The sequence below is a fragment of the Aspergillus caelatus genome, assembly GCF_009193585.1.
Source record: "Aspergillus caelatus strain CBS 763.97 unplaced genomic scaffold BDV27scaffold_362, whole genome shotgun sequence".
In the NCBI taxonomy this organism is placed as follows: domain Eukaryota; kingdom Fungi; phylum Ascomycota; class Eurotiomycetes; order Eurotiales; family Aspergillaceae; genus Aspergillus; species Aspergillus caelatus.
In genome coordinates, this window is record NW_022475625.1 from 8,595 (window position 1) to 30,302 (window position 21,708).

Below are 21,708 nucleotides of genomic sequence, written 5' to 3' on the forward strand. Positions count from 1 at the left end.
ATATTACAAAACAAGACTTCTTTCAACTCTTTTGGCCAGCGTAGAATACTGCTTTATCAAAGAAAAATGTTGAAAGTATATAGAATTCTATTAGTTTATACCCTTGGAATCCTGAAAAGATATTGATACGTTTTACCAAAAAGAATAGTACTAGATTATTATCTAGTAATTCGTCTCATTCTATCCTAAATGCGGAAGATTGGAGATGTATTGAAAGACTTCTTCAGCAGACTATTTCTGATATCTACGATAAAAAGGCTCAAAAGCTCAGTTCTACTATATATTTACTTTCTACCGAGAATATCCTGCTTAAGCTACGTTATTCAGGTCTTGAAAAGGCTCTAAAGAACGAATAGAAGAAATATCAACATAGGAAACCACTTCTATTTGATTTATATACTTCAGAAGGTAGTAATACAGTTTTTTACTTGTCTAATAAAGTTCAAGAAGCTCGGGATCTTCAGACTCAGAAAGATAAAGCTATACAACTTAATAAAGCTGCTAAGCAAAATAGAAAGCTTCGTCAGGAACAGAAAAAGAAAGAAAAACAGCTTCTATTAGAAGAACACAAGAGAAATCGAGCTTTAAATAAGAAGATATATCAGCAGACAAACATTCGAAGCAGTACTAAAAGGAAGAAGAAAAGCTTACTAAAAGAACTAATCTACAGCTTCAAAATAATATAAATCAGGCTACTAAAGGTAAAAATATGATCCCTATACCTTCAACTCCAAAAAATATAAAGGATACTAGTGATCAAAATAAGATTGTTGTTACAGAGGCTTCATATAGTATAAATCGTCGGGGTAGACAGATCCGCCTACCTGCGCGCTTTCGGGATCATTAAATTAGTTACATATATTCTATATAGTTTAAATACTAAACCACTAAAAGATCACACGATGATAAACAATATATGTGGTTGTAGAGCTTCATCTTTAACTCTGGTTTTCATAGGAAATCGGGCGTCAGGTGGAGGCGGGCGTCAGGTGATCAGGTACGGTAACCTAAAAATCTAGATTTCTATATAGATCTAGATTATATATATGTGATCGTGGCTACGCGGGGGGGCTGCTCTTTATAGGGCTGCACTACGGGGGTCCTTATTACCTAGTAGATGTCGCCTAGACTATACGCTACGGGTTTAACCATACGGCGCTCAACTACCCTATGTATGTAAAGGACATAGCGACCCCCTACCCTTGGTAGAAGGTCAGTGAATTTCTACATCTCATAGCATACCGCTACTTGCAATCAAATCACATCGGTTCTGGGTATAAACCACCCTATATATATCACCTAACTGATTGAATGCTTGTTCGGCATTCAATTATAAGCCTTTTGCCTGAGTGGGTTAGGTGGTTCGGATAATCGAAATTACAATAGTATATCAAATCTACTAGAAGACTTAAATCAAGATAATAAAATAATTCAGATATTATCTTATAAACCAAAACAGTTGGTAGTGTGCTAGAATTTGATGAGATACTATAGTAATTTTATAGTTATATACTTACACAATTGCCAAGGCCTCAGTCATCATATAAAGCGGGACTTTTTTAGGCTATTTTGGTTGGAAACGAGCCTTATCTCAAAAGAATATTGAAAGTGCATGGAGATCTGTTGGTTTATAGCTATAGAATCCTGAAATTGTTTTGAAACACTTTATCAAAAAGGAAGATAGTAGATCCTCTTCTAGCGAGTACTCCCGCTCAGTACTAGGTACAGAAGACTGGAAAAGGATTGAGAGACTTCTAAAATAAGTTGTCACTGATATTTACAATAAAAATACTCTAAATTATCTTCTACAATATATTATTTTTCTACAGAGAATATCTTGCTAAAGCTCCGCTGGCAGGGCCTTGAAAGAGCCCTTCTATATAAAAAAAAAGAAGTGCCAGTGTAGAAAACCTCTACAGTTTCAATTACAAACTCCTAAAGATAGTAATGCAGTGTTTTATTAGTCTAACAAGGTCCAGGAGGCTCGGATATTTTAAATATAAAAGAAAAAAGTAATAGAGAATACAAAGACTTTAAAAGAAGCAGAGAAGCAGCGAAAAAGGCAGAAGAAAGAAGCAAAGCAACAGTCAATTAAAAATAATCGAAGGATTAAGGCATATCAGAAAGAGTTGAAGGTGCAGGAAGCTGAGCGGAAGAAACGCCAAAGGGAGGATAGGAGATATGCCAAAGCAGCGGATCTACAGCTTCAAGATAACTTCCAGAAGACTAATAAGAAAAGAAAACTTATCTCCAGGCCTTCTAAACCCCCTAATCAGCAAGATATTAGTACTCCAGCGCCTAAAGTTGCTGAAGAGGCCCCTCTTACTGTAAATTGTCGAGGCAGGCAAATACACCGCCCACAGCGCTTTCGGGATCTCTAAAATCCCTAGATATCTTCTTTATAGTCTATATTTTATTATACCAAAAGATTTCTATATGGTTCCTCTTCTATGTGGTTGTATGGCTTCATTTTCTACCTGGTTATTGGTGGTGAAATCGATCGTCAGGTGGCTCCGATCGTCAGGAGGTCAGCTACAGTATATACTAGGATATATATAGTTGTTGTAGCCTGCATATTGTTCGCAAGGGGTCAGGGTAAATAAAATCACCATCATCATCATCACTGTAATATGACGGGGTGTGGGTACACAGAATAGTCTCAGGTATACAATCACTCCAGCTTATTTACGGAAACCTGACTTCTGAGCTGACCTGCCTGAGTCTGATTGAGAGCCTCTATTACATCCAACATGACTAGGGATCTCTCTGAGGTGTTACTAAGACACACTGCCTATAACTTCATAGTGGCTTCTTGACATCTTTGGTTGGCGAGGCCCCATTGGGCTCCCCCTGGCTGCTGCTTAACTGGAGTGACATCGTGTTTAGTACTAAGGCCAGCTTTGGTATGCAGAACTAGAAACTCAGAAACTGACCTGTGGTAGAGGATTTGTTGTTCCACTGAGAGCTCTTGTAGGAAGACATATTTTCTCGGACATAAATTATACTCTAGGACAAGTAGTAAGTCTCAGTATTCAAAAGATATTACCGGCAATTATATTTACTTACCAAAGTCAACTAATACACTAGTAACACACGGGGATACCAGACTAGCAGTAGAGTTATTAACCCCCACATAGGCAAAAAGGAAGACGGCCGTCACTACAAACGAGATTCCCACCATATACCGGCGGCCGAGCGCCTTGAGTAAGGGCCAGTGTGGCAATATTGCTTGGTGAAGTTGTTGACAATGGGCCAGCCAACAGTCTGATGTAGACTTGGATGAGAAGAAGAAGAGTCCCTGGCCTGTACTACAGGCATCTGTGCAAGCACGCCGTTATATTTACCGACAATCAAGCTGCCATCCAAGCCAACCGAAACCCTAAACACCCCTCCGGGCAATAGATTCTGGTTGAGGCCATACGTGCGCTTGACCAGGTCCGAAGCCAAAGATGGGAGGTACAGTTTCGATGGATCTCGGCACATCTCGGAGATGTTATATATCTCCTCTCATCCAGATGGAATAATATGAGTTTTAGATGTTGTTCTACTGGAATGCATTCAAGTCGCTTTCGGATAACTGACATGAGTAGTCACCAAATGTTCCTAGTTGTAACATTCCAACCACTTGATGACATGCACAATTTACCAACAAGGAAGTGAATATTTTACCAGGAGTAAAAGGAAAAGCACTCTTCAAATGAATATACTTGTTGATATTTCAAGTGCACACATGATTTACCAAACATCTTCCTGATAGCGTCCTTGATCTTTCATACTCTTGATTACCCCATCCCCTTCTTCCCGCGCCATGCCTCTCTGCTCAGCAATGATGTGGCCAAGCTCTGCCTTCACTTCGCGAGCCATTCTTGCACCATCCCCACAAATATAAATATAAGCCCCTTGGTCAACGAGCTGATTGACCAGAACAGCACTCTCATGTAGCTTGTGCTGAACGTAGACCTTCTTCTCAGTTTCACGCGAAAAGGCCACAATAACTCGGAGTCGATTGCGGGGATCGGATTCCCATTTCTAGTGTGTATTGTGAGCTTTATAGTCAAAAGATCTGGTTTCAAGATACCTACGGTCAATTCTTCCTCGTATAGAAAATCGTCTCGTCGATTGCGACATCCAAAGAAAAGCAAACTTTCCCCAACATGAGCATTTCGAAGGGAGATATTGACACGCTCTTGAATAAAGGCACGGAAAGGTGCAATCCCTGTCCCGGGCCCGACCATTATAATGGGACGAGATGTATCTGATGGTAATCTGAAATTGGAGTGACGCACATATATTGGGATTTTGAAGTCGCAGTATTTAGTGCGCGGCCCGCCAATATCATAGTTCAGATCATCATGGGCTAGTTCCTTGTTTTGTGCACACTTGAGGGCATACAGATAGTTTGTTGTTAGGCCTTTGAACGTTCTTTGGCTGCCCAAAACTTGGACTGAGTCGACGATGGTCGTGATACTTAACTGCCGTGGTTGAGTTTGAGCCGAAGACGATATTGAGTAGAAACGAGGTTGTAGCCTGGCGATATTTTCCAACAGGAGCGAAAAGGGTACATTGTAGAAACATTTATTTGTGATACTCTGCAAAAAATAGCCTGTCGAGTAATATTTCGATATGATTTCTTGATGGAAGGCATCTTTGTCTTTACCAAGGCGATGTAGTTCTGATTTGGTGTCTTCGTCAGGGGCGAAGTGGGCTAATGATGTCAGAAGCTGGCGAGACACCGGGGCGCAAATATCGAGGTAGTAGCGAAATGCGGCGTCGTACGTCGTTGGTGTTGGAATTGGATTTTTCACAGTCGGGTCGAGGCTCTGAATATCAATCACGGTGTTTCTCTTCTCTTTCAACCCGAAAACTTGCAGTATGCAATCCACTTCCTTGCCAGGATTGACAGGCCATATGGCGACGTGATCTCCTGTTTCGTAGCGCATGCCACTGGATGCAATATCTATTTCCACATGAAGACAATTTCGATCCTTTTGCTGGAATAACTCTCGAGACTCCACAATAGTTGCGAGAAACGGGTTTTGGGATGAGAATGGACCGTCTTGCCGGCCTTCAAGTTGACTTTTGTTGAGCTCGCCCAAGTATATTGAGTCATTGATAGCAGAAGGTGATTCAGTAATGGCTAAATGTGGGTGATACATTGCTGCGGATTCTTCCAGTTCGTAATGCTCACGAATCTCCATCCACGCCTCCTCTTTCCAGGCCATGAAGTGATCTTCCATCATCCCCGTTGCATCGTTCCCTTCGCCCACCTTGCTGGCACGGGTTGCACCTAAGCTAGCGAGCCTCGCATCGACCTTGCGAGCTACGGCATTATAATTCGCATAATTATCATTTCCAAGGCCGAAGACGACGTATCTCATGGAAGATAGGGGGTTATCCTCGTCGGCCAGCTCTTGCAGCGTGTCGTAGAAGTTCACCGCGTTGTCGGTTGGCTCTCCTTCGCCATATGTGGCCAAAATGAAGAAGGCAAGTGTGTCGGGTGGTAGTGCCCTTAGGTCGTCGTAGTCATATTCACCCAAGTCAGCCAACATTGTTCTTAGGCCGAATCGTTGAGATCCTTCCTTTGCCAATCTTGACGCGAAGATTTCCGCTGTTCCAGTTTGAGAGCCATAGAAAACGACACAGTTCTTGTCATTTGCGCGCATGGTTTCTACCACACTTCTGCTTGCGCTACTTGGAGGTGGATCGGTTGCTGTATTCCTATTTTTCTTTCTTCTCTGGTATTGACCCATGAGGAGGAAGAAGAAGCTTGCGAGGAGAACACTGTACAAAAAGGCCATGATTATTTCTTCGGCTGGGTGCCTTGTGAATGTCTCTTAAACTAGAAACCTTTATTGGGATAATATATTACGTCCACAAGTAAAGTTGCCGGGGCACGATGGGTACCCGTGCAGGTAGGCGAGTTTTGCTTCCTGCCGCTGGTACGCCGGTTATCTTGGTGAAACCATTATTTCAATAACATTATTCTATACTTGAACTAAAGCTTTACGTCGGATACTCCGGCCAGCATGGCCTGTATCAAGTCCCCCGGATATGTCTCCTCATTGCGAGGTGCTTCATCCCAAGAGAGTGCCCCAGATTAAACTTCCCGAGATGATATGAATCTTTAACGGTGCTTGGGCCAAGTCGGGGAGTTATACCAAATTGGGCGATTCTGTGGCGAAAACTTCCAATTTCTCCATCGCATGAAGTCTCGTGGATTCCCATTCTAATAATGTTTACCCATAATCACTACAGTCATCGGCATTCCCCAATCACCACGCTCCCTTCAATTGCATCACTCTGTCCCCACATAAACCAAACTCGTTGCGGCGCAAAATGTACAGATATGGTAACTATCCACGTCGGGCTCGGAGTTTCTGTGGTTCTGGAACTGTTATTCCTTCCGATAAGCACGGGTCCCGCGATGTCGGATCTGGCATTCTGAAAGAATAGTTTCGTCTGCTCCTATTTAACTCCTGTAAACCCTACGATAGGCGTTGATCACGTTGAAAGGCACTGCAACACTTGCTTCTCAACAAAGTCAAGTTAAAAATGGAGGTAAGAAATCCTCCGAAGATGTTGAACACCAAACCCCACCTGACAGGAAACAACAGAACGCATCATTTGTCCTTCGAGCCGTGAAAGATGTGGCAATCGAAGATCGTCCGAAACCTGAACTGAAAGATGATTATGACGTGCTAGTTCACGTCGCGCAAACCGGTATCTGCGGTAGTGACGTGAGTCGATATTCCAATAATACAGGTACTTCTTCGAACTGTATGCTAATCATCACAGGTTCACTAGTATGGTCTCCTCATCCCTCTGGAGTACCACTCTTTGGCTGACCTCTCTTCTTTCCTCTAGCTGGCAACGCGGTCGCATCGGTGATTATAAGCTCACAGGACCAATGGTGCTAGGCCATGAGTCTTCGGGTATTGTTGTTGAGACAGGATCTAAAGTCTCCCACCTCAAAGCTGGTGACCGTGTTGCTTTGGAGCCTGGCGTTCCATGTCGCCGTTGTGAGTTTTGTCGCAAGGGATCCTACCACCTTTGCAGTGATATGATTTTTGCAGCGACCCCTCCTTGGGATGGAACGCTTGCAAAATACTATATCAATGCAGCCGACTTCTGTTATAAGATTCCAGATTCTATGGATATGGAAGAAGCTGCGATGGTAGAGCCTGTTTCTGTAGCTTGTGCTATCGCAAAAACAGCCGATCTTCGAGCACATCAAACAGTCTTGGTATTGGGTGCTGGGCCTATTGGTGTTCTCTGCCAGGCAGTTGCAAAGGTCTATGCAGCAAAGACTGTCGTTGCAGTTGACGTTGTTGAGCGTAGACTGGAGGTTTCCAAGTCTTACGGGGTAGATTATACCTATATACCCCCTCGCGCAGCACCTGGCGATGATCCCATGGAGCACGCAGAGATGGTTGCAACAAAAATGAAATCTCAATTCGGAATCGAAGAAGGGTTTGATGTGGTCTTGGAATGCTCTGGTGCTGAACCGTGTGTTCAACTCGGTATTTACGCTGCCAAGCCAGGTGCCACTTTTGTCCAGGCAGGAATGGGGAAGGAAAATGTCCTTTTCCCAGTCACTGCAGTTTGCACAAAAGGGATTATCGTTAAAGGCTCTATTCGATACCTACCAGGATGCTATCCTGCAGCTATCGATCTTATTGGTCGTGGTCAGATTGATGTGAAGAGACTGATCACCAATCGCTACAAGTTTGAAGAGGCAGAGGAGGCCTTTGAACTTGTTAAAGCCGGACGTGAGGATGTTTTCAAGGTCATTATTGCTGGTGTGGAGTAGAATATGCAAAGGGCACTTGAATGTATTTTCTTTGCAAAACATGTTACTAAGAGTGATTGTGGAGAGGTTCACTGGTACCAATAGAGAAAAGTTATTGCATCCTGCAAACATCTCCTGAGTGTTCCAACTTTCGAGTCTAGTAAAAACGTGGGTAAGACGGTTTAAAATTCCTTTATCTTGGAGGTGTTTGAAATTGTACTAAGTTCCCCGCAGGACATCATGTGTTGGTGAATAGTAGATGGAGAAATTTAGAGATTTTGCGATATTTCTACTTGCTTCTCACCCGAACTGGGTCAATACTATCCAGCATTTGCCCCTTTGCTGGGTCCGCATATATGCCGATTGAGTACTTTAGACGCGATTACTCTTGCGTTCCCACGATCATCCTCGGGCTCAATGCACCCCAAACGGTAGTTTCCCGGGGCTTCGCGTCCATAGTACGAGTACCAGTATAGAGTATATGGACCCAGGTCCAAAGCGTGGGGTGCCACTAACTATATGGAGCAATTTCTCGCGGCAAATATATTAGTTTTGGCACTCGGGGTGGGGGGAGCATTCCAGCGGTGTCATGTGACTACCAAAAGATATAGCGCTATTAAAGATAGCTTTCTACTACCCTACAAGATCTTTGTTATATCAATACAGCCAAGATATTTTAACGCCGAAGACTACATTGTCTATTTTTCAGTCTGTGGAAGCAGTCACCACTTATCTTTCCATCATGCCACTCTACCAGCCCCCAAATATGCGCGCTCCCGTGCTATCTCAGTTCTCGCTAGAAGGCAAAACTGCTATAGTGACAGGCGGAGCTCGAGGGATCGGTCTTGAGATCGTGCGAGGGCTTGCAGAGGCAGGAGCAGATGTCGCCGTGATCTACACCTCTAGCTCAGATGCGCATCAGACTGCTGCACAGATTTCTAAGGCCACTGGTAGGAGGGTATCAGCCTTCCAGTCGGACGTAACCTCGCGTGCCCAAATTGCAGAGACAGTCAACACAATCACACAGGAGTTTGGCAATGGCTTCCTTGACATTGTCGTCGCTAATGCGGGGGTATGCACTAACTGCCCAAGTCTCGAATTCAACGAAGAAAGCTGGGCACGCGATAATCGCGTCAATTACGATGGAGTGATGTGGACAGCACAGGCCGCAGGGAGAATTTTCAAGAAGCAAGGTAAAGGAAATCTCATTGTTACGGCTTCCGTGAGCTCTATTCTTGTGAATATCCCGCAGGCTCAGGTCGCGTATAATGCGTCAAAAGCGGCGGCAGTACATCTTGCGAAGAGCCTTGCGGTGGAGTGGACGGACTTTGCACGAGTTAACTGTATATCGCCCGGGTTTATCTTGACTGAAAGTACGTTCGCTTTCAAACTGTGCCTAATTGCTAAACCACCTGCTAACATGCTTGAATTGTAGTGATCACCCAGCAACCAAAGGAAAGATTCGAAAAATGGATGGACATGATTCCTGGGCGTCGCATCTGTGACCCCGCCGAACTCAAAGGAGTCAGTCAAGCACCCCATATATATTAGAGGAAATATACTCTAACAAGCTTTTAAGGCGTATGTCTTCCTGGCGAGTGACGCCTGCTGCTACATGACTGGAGCTAATGTTGTCATCGATGGAGGATACACCTTACCTTAGCCCTTGACTTTGCAATTGGGAAAATGCGGCGACTTGTGGAATAGGAAAACTATTATTGGACGAACCAATTTAATAGCGGAAATATATTATATCCTCAAAATTTCGCATACTGGCGCCTTCCAACGATATACTAGCGGGAAGGCAATCTATACTGTGTACTAAAAATGTACAAACATATTTCAAAGGGTTTCCGAAATTGAAAAAAAGAATGGTTACTTTGCATGGCTCTATAACATTGATGCTTTTATATCAAGTCCATCTGAGGCTTGAGCATTGAAGTGAGCCTTGTTGGGTCTTCACACAATCTCGGTAAAATCCAAGGTTGAAGCTAACGTGACAATCTTCTGAAGTTGGGTCATAATCTGGTGTTGAGGCCCTGGTTATGTGGCCAATAAATCTTCAAGTCGCATCTTGCTCAATTCTCGTTAGTATTGCTCAGGGCCCAATGTTATGTGCTTGGTCGCTCATTATCAATCCACTGCCCTCGCGACCCGTTCCAAATATCTTTCAAACGTGTGCAACATGTCTGATTGGGCCATTTTGTGTCTTCCCAAAGTGAAAGTAGGATGTGTAGTACCATATTCTGCTCTGTTCGTGCAGTGAGGAACTGACCGCACCAGGCGATGAGATGGCTTCCATTGATTTTTACTCCGTAGTCATTTGACGATAAAGTCACTCCACAGAGCCAGCGGCTCGGCGTAGCAACGTTCTCCTTTCATTAAGCATTAGCTATGCTATACCGAGCCGACGAAACCCATGGCACTTACTTCCAAGGTCCTGGTCAACTGAAATACATTAGACTGCTCCCTAATGGCTGGCAAATAGACCGCAATCATTACCTGGGCAGCATAAAAGAACTGCCATGCAACGCCTGTTATCATATTAGCAAATTCCGGCCAAACGAAGACAGTACACACTAACAATGCCATGGGGCTAGGTATCGAACGTCAGGAAATATGTCATTCTCCCTAAAGTCCGTATACCATGGATTGAACGATGCGGGTAGATTGCTTTTCCATTCGTTTATAACACCCTGCAACCGGTGTATCCTAGAGGCGACCTCTCCATCCGAGCCGAGAGCGCCAGGCTCACTCCAGCATAAGGTGCAAAGCTCAGCAATGAAGTAGGTCATGCAGTTTGCGTAAGCCTCATCACTCATTTGTCCATTGCCCCGACTGGACTCAATAAAGCTCAAATACTCTAAGCGGAAAGGCGAAGGTCTCTCTAGGAGGAAGGAGATGCGAATAGCACCTCTGAGGTAAGCCCAAAAGGAAGAGTTACGTAAGTTGTCATCAAACAGTGACAATTGGTGAAGCTCGGTCTCAAAAAGGGTGGAGCTACCGTACAGATGGTGTTGATGGTCCTCACCGAGTTCTAGGAACTGTTCTGTCATGCGTAGAAGCACTGTCGAGGCGAGTAAACATTCAGCAGACCTGCCTTGATATGACGAAGTAAACGTTGGTGTCAATTGTCTGAGGGCTCTATCGTGTAGTTCTTCCTTAATTTCGCGGGGCACCCGACCGTGCAAATAAAGTACCTGGGAAGCATATGCCAAGCATGCAGAGTGCAGGGCTGGCTCGCTGACAGTCATCCGTGGCACATAGATTCCGAAGAACCTGTTCGAGGATACTATGTCTAGCTGTGGATGTCAGAGATTGAATGCTATAATTTAATATGGGTTTGTCTTACCCACGGCCCTGCGGTTTCAATGTAAAAACTGTAAATGAATGCCTCGAGTTTATCAGACGTGGTATGTGGGCTGCTAGTCGAGCACGGGGTTTCATGCAGGGCGGTGTCTTGTAATGCTGTAGTGGTTGATATTTGTGGAAAGGTTGTCGTAGCGACAGGCAGGTAGCCGAAGTCGCTTGGAGAAACAACGGTAGCCGCAGTCGTAATAGGGTCTCTCAGCGAGCTCTGAAGGGGTGACTGAGATGCCAGGATTATTGGTGCCTCTAGATCATGGCCAACTTTGCCGGTCTGAAGATCGATATTTTGTCTATCTGAAATTTGATCATGGGAAGGAGAGCGACTCGCCTCCGCGTCTCCCTGGACTCCAGGGGACACTGAACGCTGATGCACCTGCTCCTCAGGTGGAGAGAACGTGCCGCGTAAAGCATCCTTCTTCTTCCGGTGAGTCTTTCTCTTCGACGTCTCCAACAAGGTTCTGAACTTGAATTTGATCGGTTCATAACTGCAGACAGTCATGTACCGAGATTTGCGGCAATTAGTGCAAGTCGGCGTGAGTCGGTCACATCGAATATGTCGATCCCGGCAAGGGATGCAGGATTTTTTGTGCGGATTATGAGGCATATCGATATGCCTGTGATGAAACTGGCTGGAGAGAGAACAAATTGTTCTGATCAAATTCCCTGATCTGGAGTTTGGGGAAAATTACCCGGGGAAACACAATGCGGGGTAAATGCCGAGCCACCTTACCACATTGGGTAATATCTCGGCAGCTTTTCTTCTTTTTGGGCAACACATGGACCCGAGTCAACTTAACCTCGACTCCCTGCATAGTACCGGTTTATTCCCTCCAATATTCTTCCTCTGCGAAAAGATGTCCTCGTTAATTGAAAGTGTTTGCCATGCTCTATCCTTTCATATTAAGTAACCCAGATTCTACATTGATATCTTCGCCTGTCCATGCTACCTCTGACTGGCTAACGCGATGGTGAAACCATATACTTTTCTTGGAGTAGTTGTGTCCAACTCTCGTGTTCTCACTATTGCGGACAATTTCATATAGCCATCAGAGAGGGGTATCAGGAATTCGCTAGTATATGTATGCATACCTAAGTAGATTATTTTCTCTTTTCTCTTTACGAAATTAGACCATCGGCATCTATTTAATAATTGAATTGATTATCAAGAGTTTACCCACCAGTCCTATATGAGATTACATGACACATTGCCAAAGTATCCATGATCAATGCTGTCTAGTTCAGTCCCTTTATCATGATTATTGCTCAATACCTGGATGAAACTTGAAGATTCGCCGTGGCCTTAAAGCTAGCTACACAAGAGGAATTGCTTTCACATTCAGCTTTGTTGGGTTGGACGTAATGCGCTCAAACTGTCCAAAGTTTTCTTCAAAAGGTCCATCGGCCATTTTCCACTCGAAAGCCATAACCAGAGCAGCCAGGGCAATGCTGACCTCCATATATGCGAGATTCCTTCCAATGCATGCTCTGGTGCCCGCAGTGAATGGCAGGACAAAATCCTTCAAATTCTGCCTTTCTTCGGATGTAAAGTCTGGATTATCTGCCAGCCATCGCTCGGGAATCCACTCGTGCGGCTTGGAGAACAGATCAGGGTTGAAGTGTAGCTCGCTTAACGGAGAGGAAACGGTAACTTCAGGCGCAATCTGGTTGCCAACGATGTTGGAGTTCATAAGTGTCCGACGGGGTAACCCGAACTTTTGAGGTGTAAAAACACGGAAGGTCTCGTCGATCACAGCTCTCAAGAAAGAAATTTGACTTAGTGTTGAGTATGATGCAACAGGCTGCTCGTTTGGTGGAACGTCAGCAAGCAGTATCGTGCGTAGCTTGTTTTGGACTTTGGGATTTGTTGCCAGAATCATGATGTTATTCGCCAGAGTGGTTTGTGTGGTGTCATTTCCTGTGATAAAGACCTTAGTATGCTTCATTTTGTAGATTATCATGAGGTGACGCTCAACGTACCTGCATTCATCATCACGGTACTCTCGGCGACGATCTCCCACATTGGCAGAGGCGGGCGACCTTTCTCATCCTTTCGCAGTGGAAATTGAGAGAAAATATCAGGCTCCTCAGGGAAATTCTTCATACGTTCGTTTGTCTTGAATCGGGCTATCTAATGTGAAGTTCTGTCAGCGTCGATATACCACCAAAACAACAGATGTAAGTAGTCGAACATACATTGCTAAAATCAGCCCCGGCCTTGCCCCATTTGGTACTACTAGCTAGGAGGTGTATGGCATTATAAGCGAAACGGGGCAGGTGTGCTGAGAAAACTGCAAACCACACGCTGCGTTGGAAGGTTTCCATGGCACGAACAATTCTTGTTTTTCCATCGGGAGCTTCTGCCACACACATATCATCCCCGCGGTCTAGAAATCCGAAGCTGCTAGACCACATCATAGAGCTGATGGCGTCATAAGTGAACATGTTGAGCCAAGGTCGGACATCAAAGCTTCCATCCGGACCAACTTCAAATCGATCTGTACCTGCTACTTTCAGGCCCTTTGACTTGACCTTCAGGCAGTCCAAAAGCTTCTGGGTACATTCTTGTACGCGAGGCTCCAGCATTCCGACATTCTTGGCGGAAAATATATTAGCGAAGTACTTCCGTTTTCTCGCGTGATCTGCTGGGTCGACCGTATCGGCCATATTCGGGGTGTCGCCGGCCATATTGCTGTAGAATACGTCTTTCACAATCTTTGCCCTATGCCCGTAGATTTCTTTGTAGGCGTGCGGGTCACTGAAGGAAAGATGGTTTGGTGAAATCCTGACAACACTTCCAAGTCTCGCGTGTGCTTCCTCGATTTTCGTCCATCGTATACCTAGGAAACTATAGTACGTGACCCATAAAGGTGTTAAAGCGGCGAGTCCGAATGGCCCAGCAGCGGGATACTGCCGCAGCCCTTTTGGATCTCTGAAGTAATTCAGGACTGGTATAAAGAGAGCAAAAGTGACAGTCAAAGCTGCGAGCCTGGCTCCCTTCTCTGGATAATGTCAGTCATTTAGTAAGAGCCTCCAATGAGAGATAGGAAATTTACCCAGTAGAATGTTTGTATTGATAGATTTCACATCCAATAGGCTCAATAGGGTTTGCATGGGGATTGACATTGTGCTGTGCATGTAACACCTTTCAATGACACTTTGAGATGATTCAAGAATTTCAAAGATGTTTACAATGTGAAGAGATGCATTTGACCGACGTGTTGACCATCGGAATCAAAAAATGGGCGCTTTGCAGAGAACTCCGACATGATTTTATATTTCCCTCCCCCAGTCCATGGCCAACCAGGCACATATCATCCAAACTTGAGGCCTTGTCCGCGTGCACAGTTCCGAGCGAAGGATACTGCTGCGGGGCTTGACGTATAGCCCATCCGATGGAAAATGATGGTCGATTAGAGAAACATGTAGTAGCAGGAACTCGTAGAGAATAGCCAGATCGGGAAATTTCTCGGAGCGCTAATCGGGGGGTCTCTCATGCTGGACTGTCACACACTAGAACCTGTGAACAGATTATACCTTGGTTTCGTTCATATTAGCTGCAAGAGACGTGGGAATGACGAGACCCATCCATGCTTTGCTCTCTCCTGTTGTACTATATAATAATCGGGTAATGATACCCACCAGGTCTTGTCCACAATTCTTCGGGACACATAGCTACTTAGCTTTCTCCGAGAAATTGCCATAGACGACTAGGTGTAGAGCTGGGAACCTGTGAAGCACCCCCAACCCCCCTACCGTACCTTCGTTCCCCGGGATTTTAGCAAAAGGCCGTACCCGAAGGATTTTGCGGGGAGATTCGGCGGGGTAAGTGGATATGGGGAAGTTCCAAGAAGCACTTTTTATGGCGAAGAGTTTCCCGATTTATCGTGCTCTATCCCGTAACAGTATGGCCATCACTTTGGTATCAAATTATCCGACATCATAAATGAGTCAAGAGATTAAGAAGTCTTCACCCCGCTTATAAAGGATACTATTCCTATTCACGAAAGAAACTTGAACCAATTCGAATTGTTTATGGTGTCACTCAATCTTTCGCAAACAATCACTTCTCATAGCCACTATTCTTCAGCATTTCATGGGGATTTGGTACCTTTCAAAGATACAGATACTGCGGTTATTCTTCTAGATACCTGTTGAATTTAAAAAAGAGCGCGACATCATGAGTCCGCCATCCAAAGATGATAGTGAGGAGGGCATTCGACACCTCGAAAGTATCACATTGGATTACACACCACGCAAGTACTTTTTTGGGTTGCGGGGGCCCCCTTTGATGAGAGGAGTCACTGCTGCTGGTGCAATTGGCTTCCTTTTATTTGGTTATGACCAAGGGGTCTTTAGTGTAAGAGCTTTCTCGCAAAGGATACCAGTGCCAGCTGACAATATCACAAGGGTGTGAATACTTCACAAGACTTTCTCAGAACTTTTGATTACCCCAATTCTAGTTTACTTGGAACTATTAACGCCATATATGAGATTGGCTGCTTTGTGGGAGCGATCAATGTATTCATTGTCGGTGAATATCTTGGTCGGAAAAAGTGTCTGTATGTTGGTGCAGCACTCATGCTTGTAGGAGCTATCCTACAAGCTTCGGCCTTTCATACAGTCCAGATGGTTATTGGTCGCATTGTGTGGTAAGGGGACCCCTTCATTTTTTACGTGCCAACAGGGACAACCACTGACAATGCAGATATCAGTGGATGGGGTAACGGCTTCAACACTGCTGTCACACCCCTGTGGGTATCTGAATTGAGTCCTGCAAAGTCGCGCGGACGTCTCGTATCGGTCGAAGGCAACCTTATTGCGGCCGGGGTTGTGGTCGCCTATTTTTTCAACATTGGAGTATCCTATCTGCCACCAACTGACCCCGTAAACTGGAGACTGCCCATTGCATTCCAAGTGGTATTTATCGTAGCCCAAGTTGGGCTTGTGTTTTTTCTTCCAGAATCACCACGGTGGTTAGCGAAATGTCAGTGTCATGTAGATAACTTCATCATAGAAGAATACTGACCGAGTCGTTATATTGCAGATGACCGACACGAAGAAGCCTTAGATGTGCTTTCACAACTCTCGAGTAAAGACTTTACGGAAGGCAACATGGAAGCTCAAAAATTAAAAGTCCATATTGACAGAGTACTTGTGGGTATTTCAAGCCAAGAAAATGCCCGTCAGTTCTAACTAACACACCTGAGCAGACCTTGGAAGAAGCAGAGGGCCCTTGGCACATCCGTGAGATGTTTATGAGCGGTCCATTGAAAATAAGACGCCGATATATGCTAGCTTGCGGGTTGCAGATAATGCAACAGCTGTCGGGTATCAATGTTCTGGTAAGGCTATCCAAAGCCCACAAAAGTGTCGGATGCAAAAGCTCATTCAAAGTTATAGGTTTATTATTTCCCCCACATTCTTACCACAGATGTAGGATATGAGGAGAAAGTTTCCTTATACATATCTGCCGGTCTTGCTTTGACTTATTGGGTATTTTCTCTGATTCCAGTGATCTGCCTGGATCAAATGACTAGACGGCAGCCCCTTATATGGGGCTCGGTGGTCTGTAGTATAAGCTTTCTACTGGTAAGAAAATGTTCAACCCAATGTAAGAGAATTACATTGATGTTTGAAAAGGCAGGAGTCCTTCAGAAAGATATCACCGTCGTCAAAGCCAAAGCCTCTATGGTGTGGTTTTTGTGAGTTATTCCATCCATTCCATGCTCATACTGTTTGAAAAACGTTTGCTAATTTTGCAAACATTCTTCTAGTGTCTTCGAGGCGGCCTTTGGATTTGGCTGGGTTCCAATCCCATGGCTTTATTCCCCAGAGATTATGCCGCTTCGCCATCGATCCCACTGCGCCGCTCTTTCTACCGCAAGTAATTGGATATTCAACTATCTGATTGTCCAGATCACACCCATCTCCATTTCGAATATCCGATGGCGAACATATATGATTTTCTTTGTTTTAAACCTTGCGTTTGCTGTAATCGTGTTTCTTTTCTACCCAGAAACAAGCGGTCGGTCTCTTGAGGCAATGGACGACATATTCATGGGCGATAATGACGTGGTCTTCGTCGTGGGCAAGAACGGACGACTTCGTCCGGGATTTCGAAGCAACTACAACGGGGGCGTTGAAATTGATCAGGAGGGTCAGGAGGATGTGAACAAAAAGTGAATTATCTACCCAGCTGTATAGAGATGGGTATACGCCTTGACAGTCTGATAGTTTCGTCTCCGATGCCAGTCTTCCACCTCATGATGATTTCCATTTCCTGTGACCCATAGAACCTTTATAGGAATTATTTGTTGTATGGATATTGAGTATCGAGCGTCATCTCATTAGGTCCACACATATGTATTAAAACGAGAAGAAGGCTGCAGAAAGTCTTAACCAAGATAGACAATCTGAGCTATTTACCATACGACTTCATCAATGTGATACTGATTTATTTAATCTACTAATATGTGGTCACCTAATAAATCTAAGGTGATATTGATTAGCACGCGTTGGAAGCAGGGTGGACTAGGTTACAATAAAGATTGAAAGCTCAATTAGGTCCAGTAAGTTCCAGTCACGTAGTCGATGTCCATGGACAGAATTAGAGGCATACATGACTTCTTGGTGTTCTTGCGAATGTTGACCGGCCCCCTCCCCGGCCCCCCGCAGTGTCCGGGACAATTTTAGCCACGGCAACCGAGGGAGTAAACATCGACTGGAAGGTCGATCACATATTTCGGTGGGGGTCTAATTTGTCCATTTGGCGGATAGATGAGGGGATTGGTAAGTGTGCGCGAGCTAATAACGCACGTACTCCAAAAAGTCGACGCGTCGTCTAACACGTCAACTTTCAAGCAACCCCACATGGCATGAAAAAAGCGCCTTTCAAGTCAAAGGTTAATTAATTAGGAGGAGAGAATTCAAGAAACAATTACTGCTTTTTAAAAATGACTAAATTGCTTCTATACGTCGAGCTGCAAACGTTTTTGCACTTCCGAACGGGACACTCCGAGACCGACTAAATGGCCATGAATTTCAGTTAGAACGCCACCACCATAACCACCGACTATCTCAGATTCAGGAGGATTGTCTAGCTGACTGGATAGTACCTAAAGATTAACGCAGTTGCCCTCTGCAGCATTCTTATGTTGCAGAAATGGCTACGATAATCCTGCAGATAGATTCCTCAGTTGATCATGAACCTATCGGAAAGAAATGTGTATCAGGTCCTACTAAACGCTGTGGAGAGGCTGAAAATTAGATTGCACGTCGATATGGTTACCAGCGGGCTCTCTGCCAGGGTCCCAATGTCACTGAAAAGTTGCTTAATGATCCAGTAGAGCTCCGGTTTGTCAAGGGGATTGCTTATGAAGGTATGTATAGCTTTAACGAAACTGGCTTCGCTATGAGTCGAATAGCATAAAGTAGTTGCTAGATCTAGTACGCCTGGCAGGCCGTTGCTTATTGATTCCGACAATCGCGATTGGCTCACAACAAACGAATGTATTAATTCTAGGGGGTAGGACGTTCCAACTTGCATTATCTTCAAAGGCAAAGTCCGTATTGAAGGATGGTATGCAGAAGATACTGTTTCAAGCAACTGACATATTGAAACTAGTCTAAATGTTGCACTAGTGACGAGATAGACCTCCGGTGGCTTCAAAATATCTTTATTCCTGCAACCAACAGCTGTACAGTTGGTTGATATCGATTACTTCTTTTAGATGGTCATGGAAGTCATTTAACGCCCCAATTCGATAAGGCCTGTCAAAGAAATGGGAATATTCCAATCTGCATGCCTGCTCATTCATCCCATCTATCAGAGCCTTTATATATTGGCTATTTTGGCCCTCTACGTCGTGTATATGATGCTTTAATTGAAGAACGGTCAAAAATAGGGATACGCCGTCTTGAGAACTTAAGACTTCTTAAATGCCTAGTCCAGTGCCCATGGCAGTGTTTTTGCCCCTCAGAATATTCAAAATGGCTTCGCTGCACCTGGAATAGTCCCCCCCAATCCACAAAGGGTACTAGATAAACTTTATGTTCTGAAGACTCCGATTCCACCGTCAAGCCCGGGGGGTGGGGTTCCACTACATCCTCAACAGTAGCAACACCTCATACAATCAGTCAACTATACCGAAAGTCGTCCTCGATCCAGAGGTCTATTAGTCAACTGACTCAAGGGTCTCCAGAGATTTCAATCAAACATTTAAAGCAGTTACAAAAAGGCTTCGAAACTGCTTTATACAACGCCGAATTTCTAGCGCGAGAAAACTGCCTTCTACGCGCAGAAAGCAGCGGATCAACAGATTAAAGCAGCGATGTAAACGCCAAATACCTTTTATACAAGTGTTAGTATTCCAGAGAAAAGAGAGTCTCTTTCGCGGAAAAATATGCAATTAAATATACAAGACCCTCCCCCGGAGTGCTCAGGTAACTGCAAAGCCGCCAAGACGACGTCTAAAAAAGTGTTCCAACTGTGGTATTTGGGGCCATAATTGAATTAAATGCTTTCTACCTACTACTTATTAATTTAAATTGACATCTGTGTTGTTGCGAATTGCTTGAAGATCGTTGAGCGTAGCAGAGTTTTTTCGTGGTGGTCGGATTACTAGGAGGGGTCGGATGACCCGTGAAGTAAATTGCGGATTTTAATCGAGAAACTGAACAGTCTCCGAGAAATTTCCACTTTGGGCTTCATTCTCCGATTTCACCCTCCGAACGATGAACTATGGAGTGGCAGCCACTGCACTCCATAAGAAAAAGGAGTCTTCGATTACTGCTTGATGTTTATTTAAACACCGTGTTCATGGCCATTGGTCTACACGTCTTTTACCATTCCTCAAAATCTTTCTAAACTAAACTCTTTTGCAAAGAACAACCTCCAACATGCCTATTTCAGCTCCCCAAGGCGACAAGCTCGCTGATTTATTTTCTCTCAAAGGAAAGGTCATCGTTGTGACCGGGGCATCCGGACCCCGTGGAATCGGATTCGAAACTGCCCGAGGATCCGCTGAAATGGGAGCCAATATTGCCATCACCTACCTGACCCGAAAAGACGAAGCGGAGGAAAATGCCGAGCAGCTGAGAACCGAGTTCAACGTCAACGCAAAAGCCTATCACTGCGACATCACATCTTTCTCGTCTGTCGAAAATCTCCGAGACTCCGTTATCCAAGACTTCGGCCACATTGACGGATTTGTTGCGAACGGAGGCCAGGCTGCCAACTCCGGCGTACTCGACGGTACCCTTAACGACTGGGCGAAGATTGTGGATGTTGACCTCCACGGTGTGTACTACTGTGCCAAAGCCGTTGGTGAACATTTTAAGGCTCGCGGGAAGGGTTCGTTTGTGATTACTGCGTCCATGTCCGGTCATATTGCCAACTTTCCCCAGGAGCAAACCTCTTATAATGTTGCAAAGGCTGCGTGTGTACATTTCGCCAAATCGCTGGCAAACGAGTGGAGGGATTTTGCTAGGGTCAATTCTGTTTCTCCTGGATACATCGACACTGGACTGTCAGACTTTATTGATCGAGATACAAAACAGCTCTGGCACTCCATGATTCCTATGGGTCGAGATGGCGTTGCTAAGGAGCTTAAGGGGGCATATGTCTATCTACTAAGCGATGCCAGCACATATACAACTGGGACAGACATCTTGGTGGACGGGGGCTACACTGCCAGGTGAGGCGCTATAATGAGGTTATTCGTGAACGTCAGCTAGTTGAAGCCATCGAGTGTATTTTCTTCGATATCTCGAATACATATGTCAAAGAAATATCTACTATTCAGGGTAGAAGACCTGTCAACTAGGTAAGGGTACGTAGGCAGAAAGCTAAGCAGTAGATATAAGGCAGACAGAAGACTGATTCTAGTCCCTAGTGGTAGATCCACCCTACCTAGATTCCCATTTTCCTTTCTCGCCCGCTGATTCGTCCGTCCGTCCGTCCGTCCGGCTTTTTCATATCTCCCCCCCCCTCCCCCCCCCCGGTCCGTACTCCCGCCGCCCCGTGTGCGTGCCCCGAAGCCCCCCCCCCCTCCCCCCCAAGTCACTTGTAGAGCGCTGTAGCGATATTGTTATATACATATACATTCCGGAGAGCCATATAGACGCGTGTGATCCTGATAAATTCTTCGCGTTATATATATACGTGACTATTATATCTAATCTAGTTAGTTAATTAGTTAGAATAGATATTAATTTCTCTCCATCCCTTTTTTTCTTTCTATACTATACTAAAATCTGTATAGTCTATTGCTTGCTATCGACTATTCAATTCTATAAGATCAGCCATGGATCTCTTTCTATATAACCCAACCTACCAGATCTGGATCTGCACCGCGTCTCGGTGCCAGTACGCCATCTCGCCTACCACTTTAGTCAGCCATCTGCGGACACGCCATCGCTCCCATCCCAGCGCAGCCACCCCGGCACTCCAGCAGGCAGCGTTAACCGCTATGCTTCAGCGACCCTGGATCAATCCTGAGATAGAAATCATCCGTTTCCCGCCTCCAAGTAGCCCTCCTATTGTAGGTCTG

At 44.9% G+C, this 21,708-nt stretch overlaps 7 protein-coding genes across 7 annotated transcripts; 4 read left to right on the plus strand and 3 right to left on the minus strand.

Moving 5' to 3' along the window:
• Positions 1-3,735: 3,735 nt before the first annotated feature.
• BDV27DRAFT_163870 (NADPH--cytochrome P450 reductase) lies at positions 3,736-5,798 on the minus strand (the record flags this gene model as incomplete). The annotated part of the gene is made up of 2 exons (XM_032073601.1): positions 3,736-4,029; positions 4,083-5,798. The coding sequence occupies 2 exons, from the start codon at positions 5,796-5,798 to the stop codon at positions 3,736-3,738; spliced, it is 2,010 nt and encodes a 669-aa protein (XP_031921209.1).
• A 754-nt stretch (positions 5,799-6,552) lies between these two features.
• BDV27DRAFT_163871 (NAD(P)-dependent alcohol dehydrogenase) lies at positions 6,553-7,810 on the plus strand (the record flags this gene model as incomplete). The annotated part of the gene is made up of 4 exons (XM_032073602.1): positions 6,553-6,558; positions 6,615-6,737; positions 6,796-6,803; positions 6,865-7,810. 4 exons carry the CDS (start codon positions 6,553-6,555, stop codon positions 7,808-7,810), a joined length of 1,083 nt encoding a protein of 360 aa, XP_031921210.1.
• Positions 7,811-8,531: 721 nt separating this feature from the next.
• BDV27DRAFT_169759 (uncharacterized protein) lies at positions 8,532-9,452 on the plus strand (the record flags this gene model as incomplete). Its single annotated transcript, XM_032075117.1, has 3 exons — positions 8,532-9,162; positions 9,225-9,313; positions 9,369-9,452. 3 exons carry the CDS (start codon positions 8,532-8,534, stop codon positions 9,450-9,452), a joined length of 804 nt encoding a protein of 267 aa, XP_031921211.1.
• A 196-nt stretch (positions 9,453-9,648) lies between these two features.
• Positions 9,649-11,788, minus strand: BDV27DRAFT_138185 (Zn(II)2Cys6 transcription factor). The gene is made up of 4 exons (XM_032069173.1): positions 11,142-11,788; positions 10,374-11,091; positions 10,220-10,323; positions 9,649-10,164 (listed from the first exon to the last, which is right to left on the minus strand). The coding sequence occupies exons 1-4, from the start codon at positions 11,760-11,762 to the stop codon at positions 9,901-9,903; spliced, it is 1,707 nt and encodes a 568-aa protein (XP_031921212.1). The 5' UTR covers positions 11,763-11,788; the 3' UTR covers positions 9,649-9,900.
• Positions 11,789-12,468: 680 nt separating this feature from the next.
• Positions 12,469-14,281, minus strand: BDV27DRAFT_150727 (cytochrome P450; the record flags this gene model as incomplete). Its single annotated transcript, XM_032071267.1, has 4 exons — positions 12,469-13,073; positions 13,136-13,286; positions 13,352-14,157; positions 14,212-14,281. 4 exons carry the CDS (start codon positions 14,279-14,281, stop codon positions 12,469-12,471), a joined length of 1,632 nt encoding a protein of 543 aa, XP_031921213.1.
• Positions 14,282-15,335: 1,054 nt separating this feature from the next.
• BDV27DRAFT_163875 (sugar porter family MFS transporter) lies at positions 15,336-17,341 on the plus strand (the record flags this gene model as incomplete). The annotated part of the gene is made up of 8 exons (XM_032073603.1): positions 15,336-15,515; positions 15,566-15,807; positions 15,871-16,142; positions 16,203-16,312; positions 16,369-16,500; positions 16,559-16,747; positions 16,799-16,860; positions 16,933-17,341. 8 exons carry the CDS (start codon positions 15,336-15,338, stop codon positions 17,339-17,341), a joined length of 1,596 nt encoding a protein of 531 aa, XP_031921214.1.
• A 2,686-nt stretch (positions 17,342-20,027) lies between these two features.
• On the plus strand, positions 20,028-20,857 carry BDV27DRAFT_169760 (SDR family oxidoreductase; the record flags this gene model as incomplete). Its single annotated transcript, XM_032075118.1, has 1 exon — positions 20,028-20,857. The coding sequence occupies exon 1, from the start codon at positions 20,057-20,059 to the stop codon at positions 20,855-20,857; it is 801 nt and encodes a 266-aa protein (XP_031921215.1). The 5' UTR covers positions 20,028-20,056.
• Positions 20,858-21,708: the final 851 nt, after the last annotated feature.

Coding starts and splice junctions, on each gene's coding strand:
- BDV27DRAFT_138185 (XM_032069173.1), bottom strand. CDS start 11,762: ATGCCTCATAATCCGCACAAAAAATCCTGCATCCCTTGCCGGGATCGA. Junction 11,092..11,141: donor TTGAAACCGCAGGGCCGTGG/GTAAGACAAACC, acceptor TGACATCCACAG/CTAGACATAGTATCCTCGAA. Junction 10,165..10,219: donor AGTTGACCAGGACCTTGGAA/GTAAGTGCCATG, acceptor GCTTAATGAAAG/GAGAACGTTGCTACGCCGAG.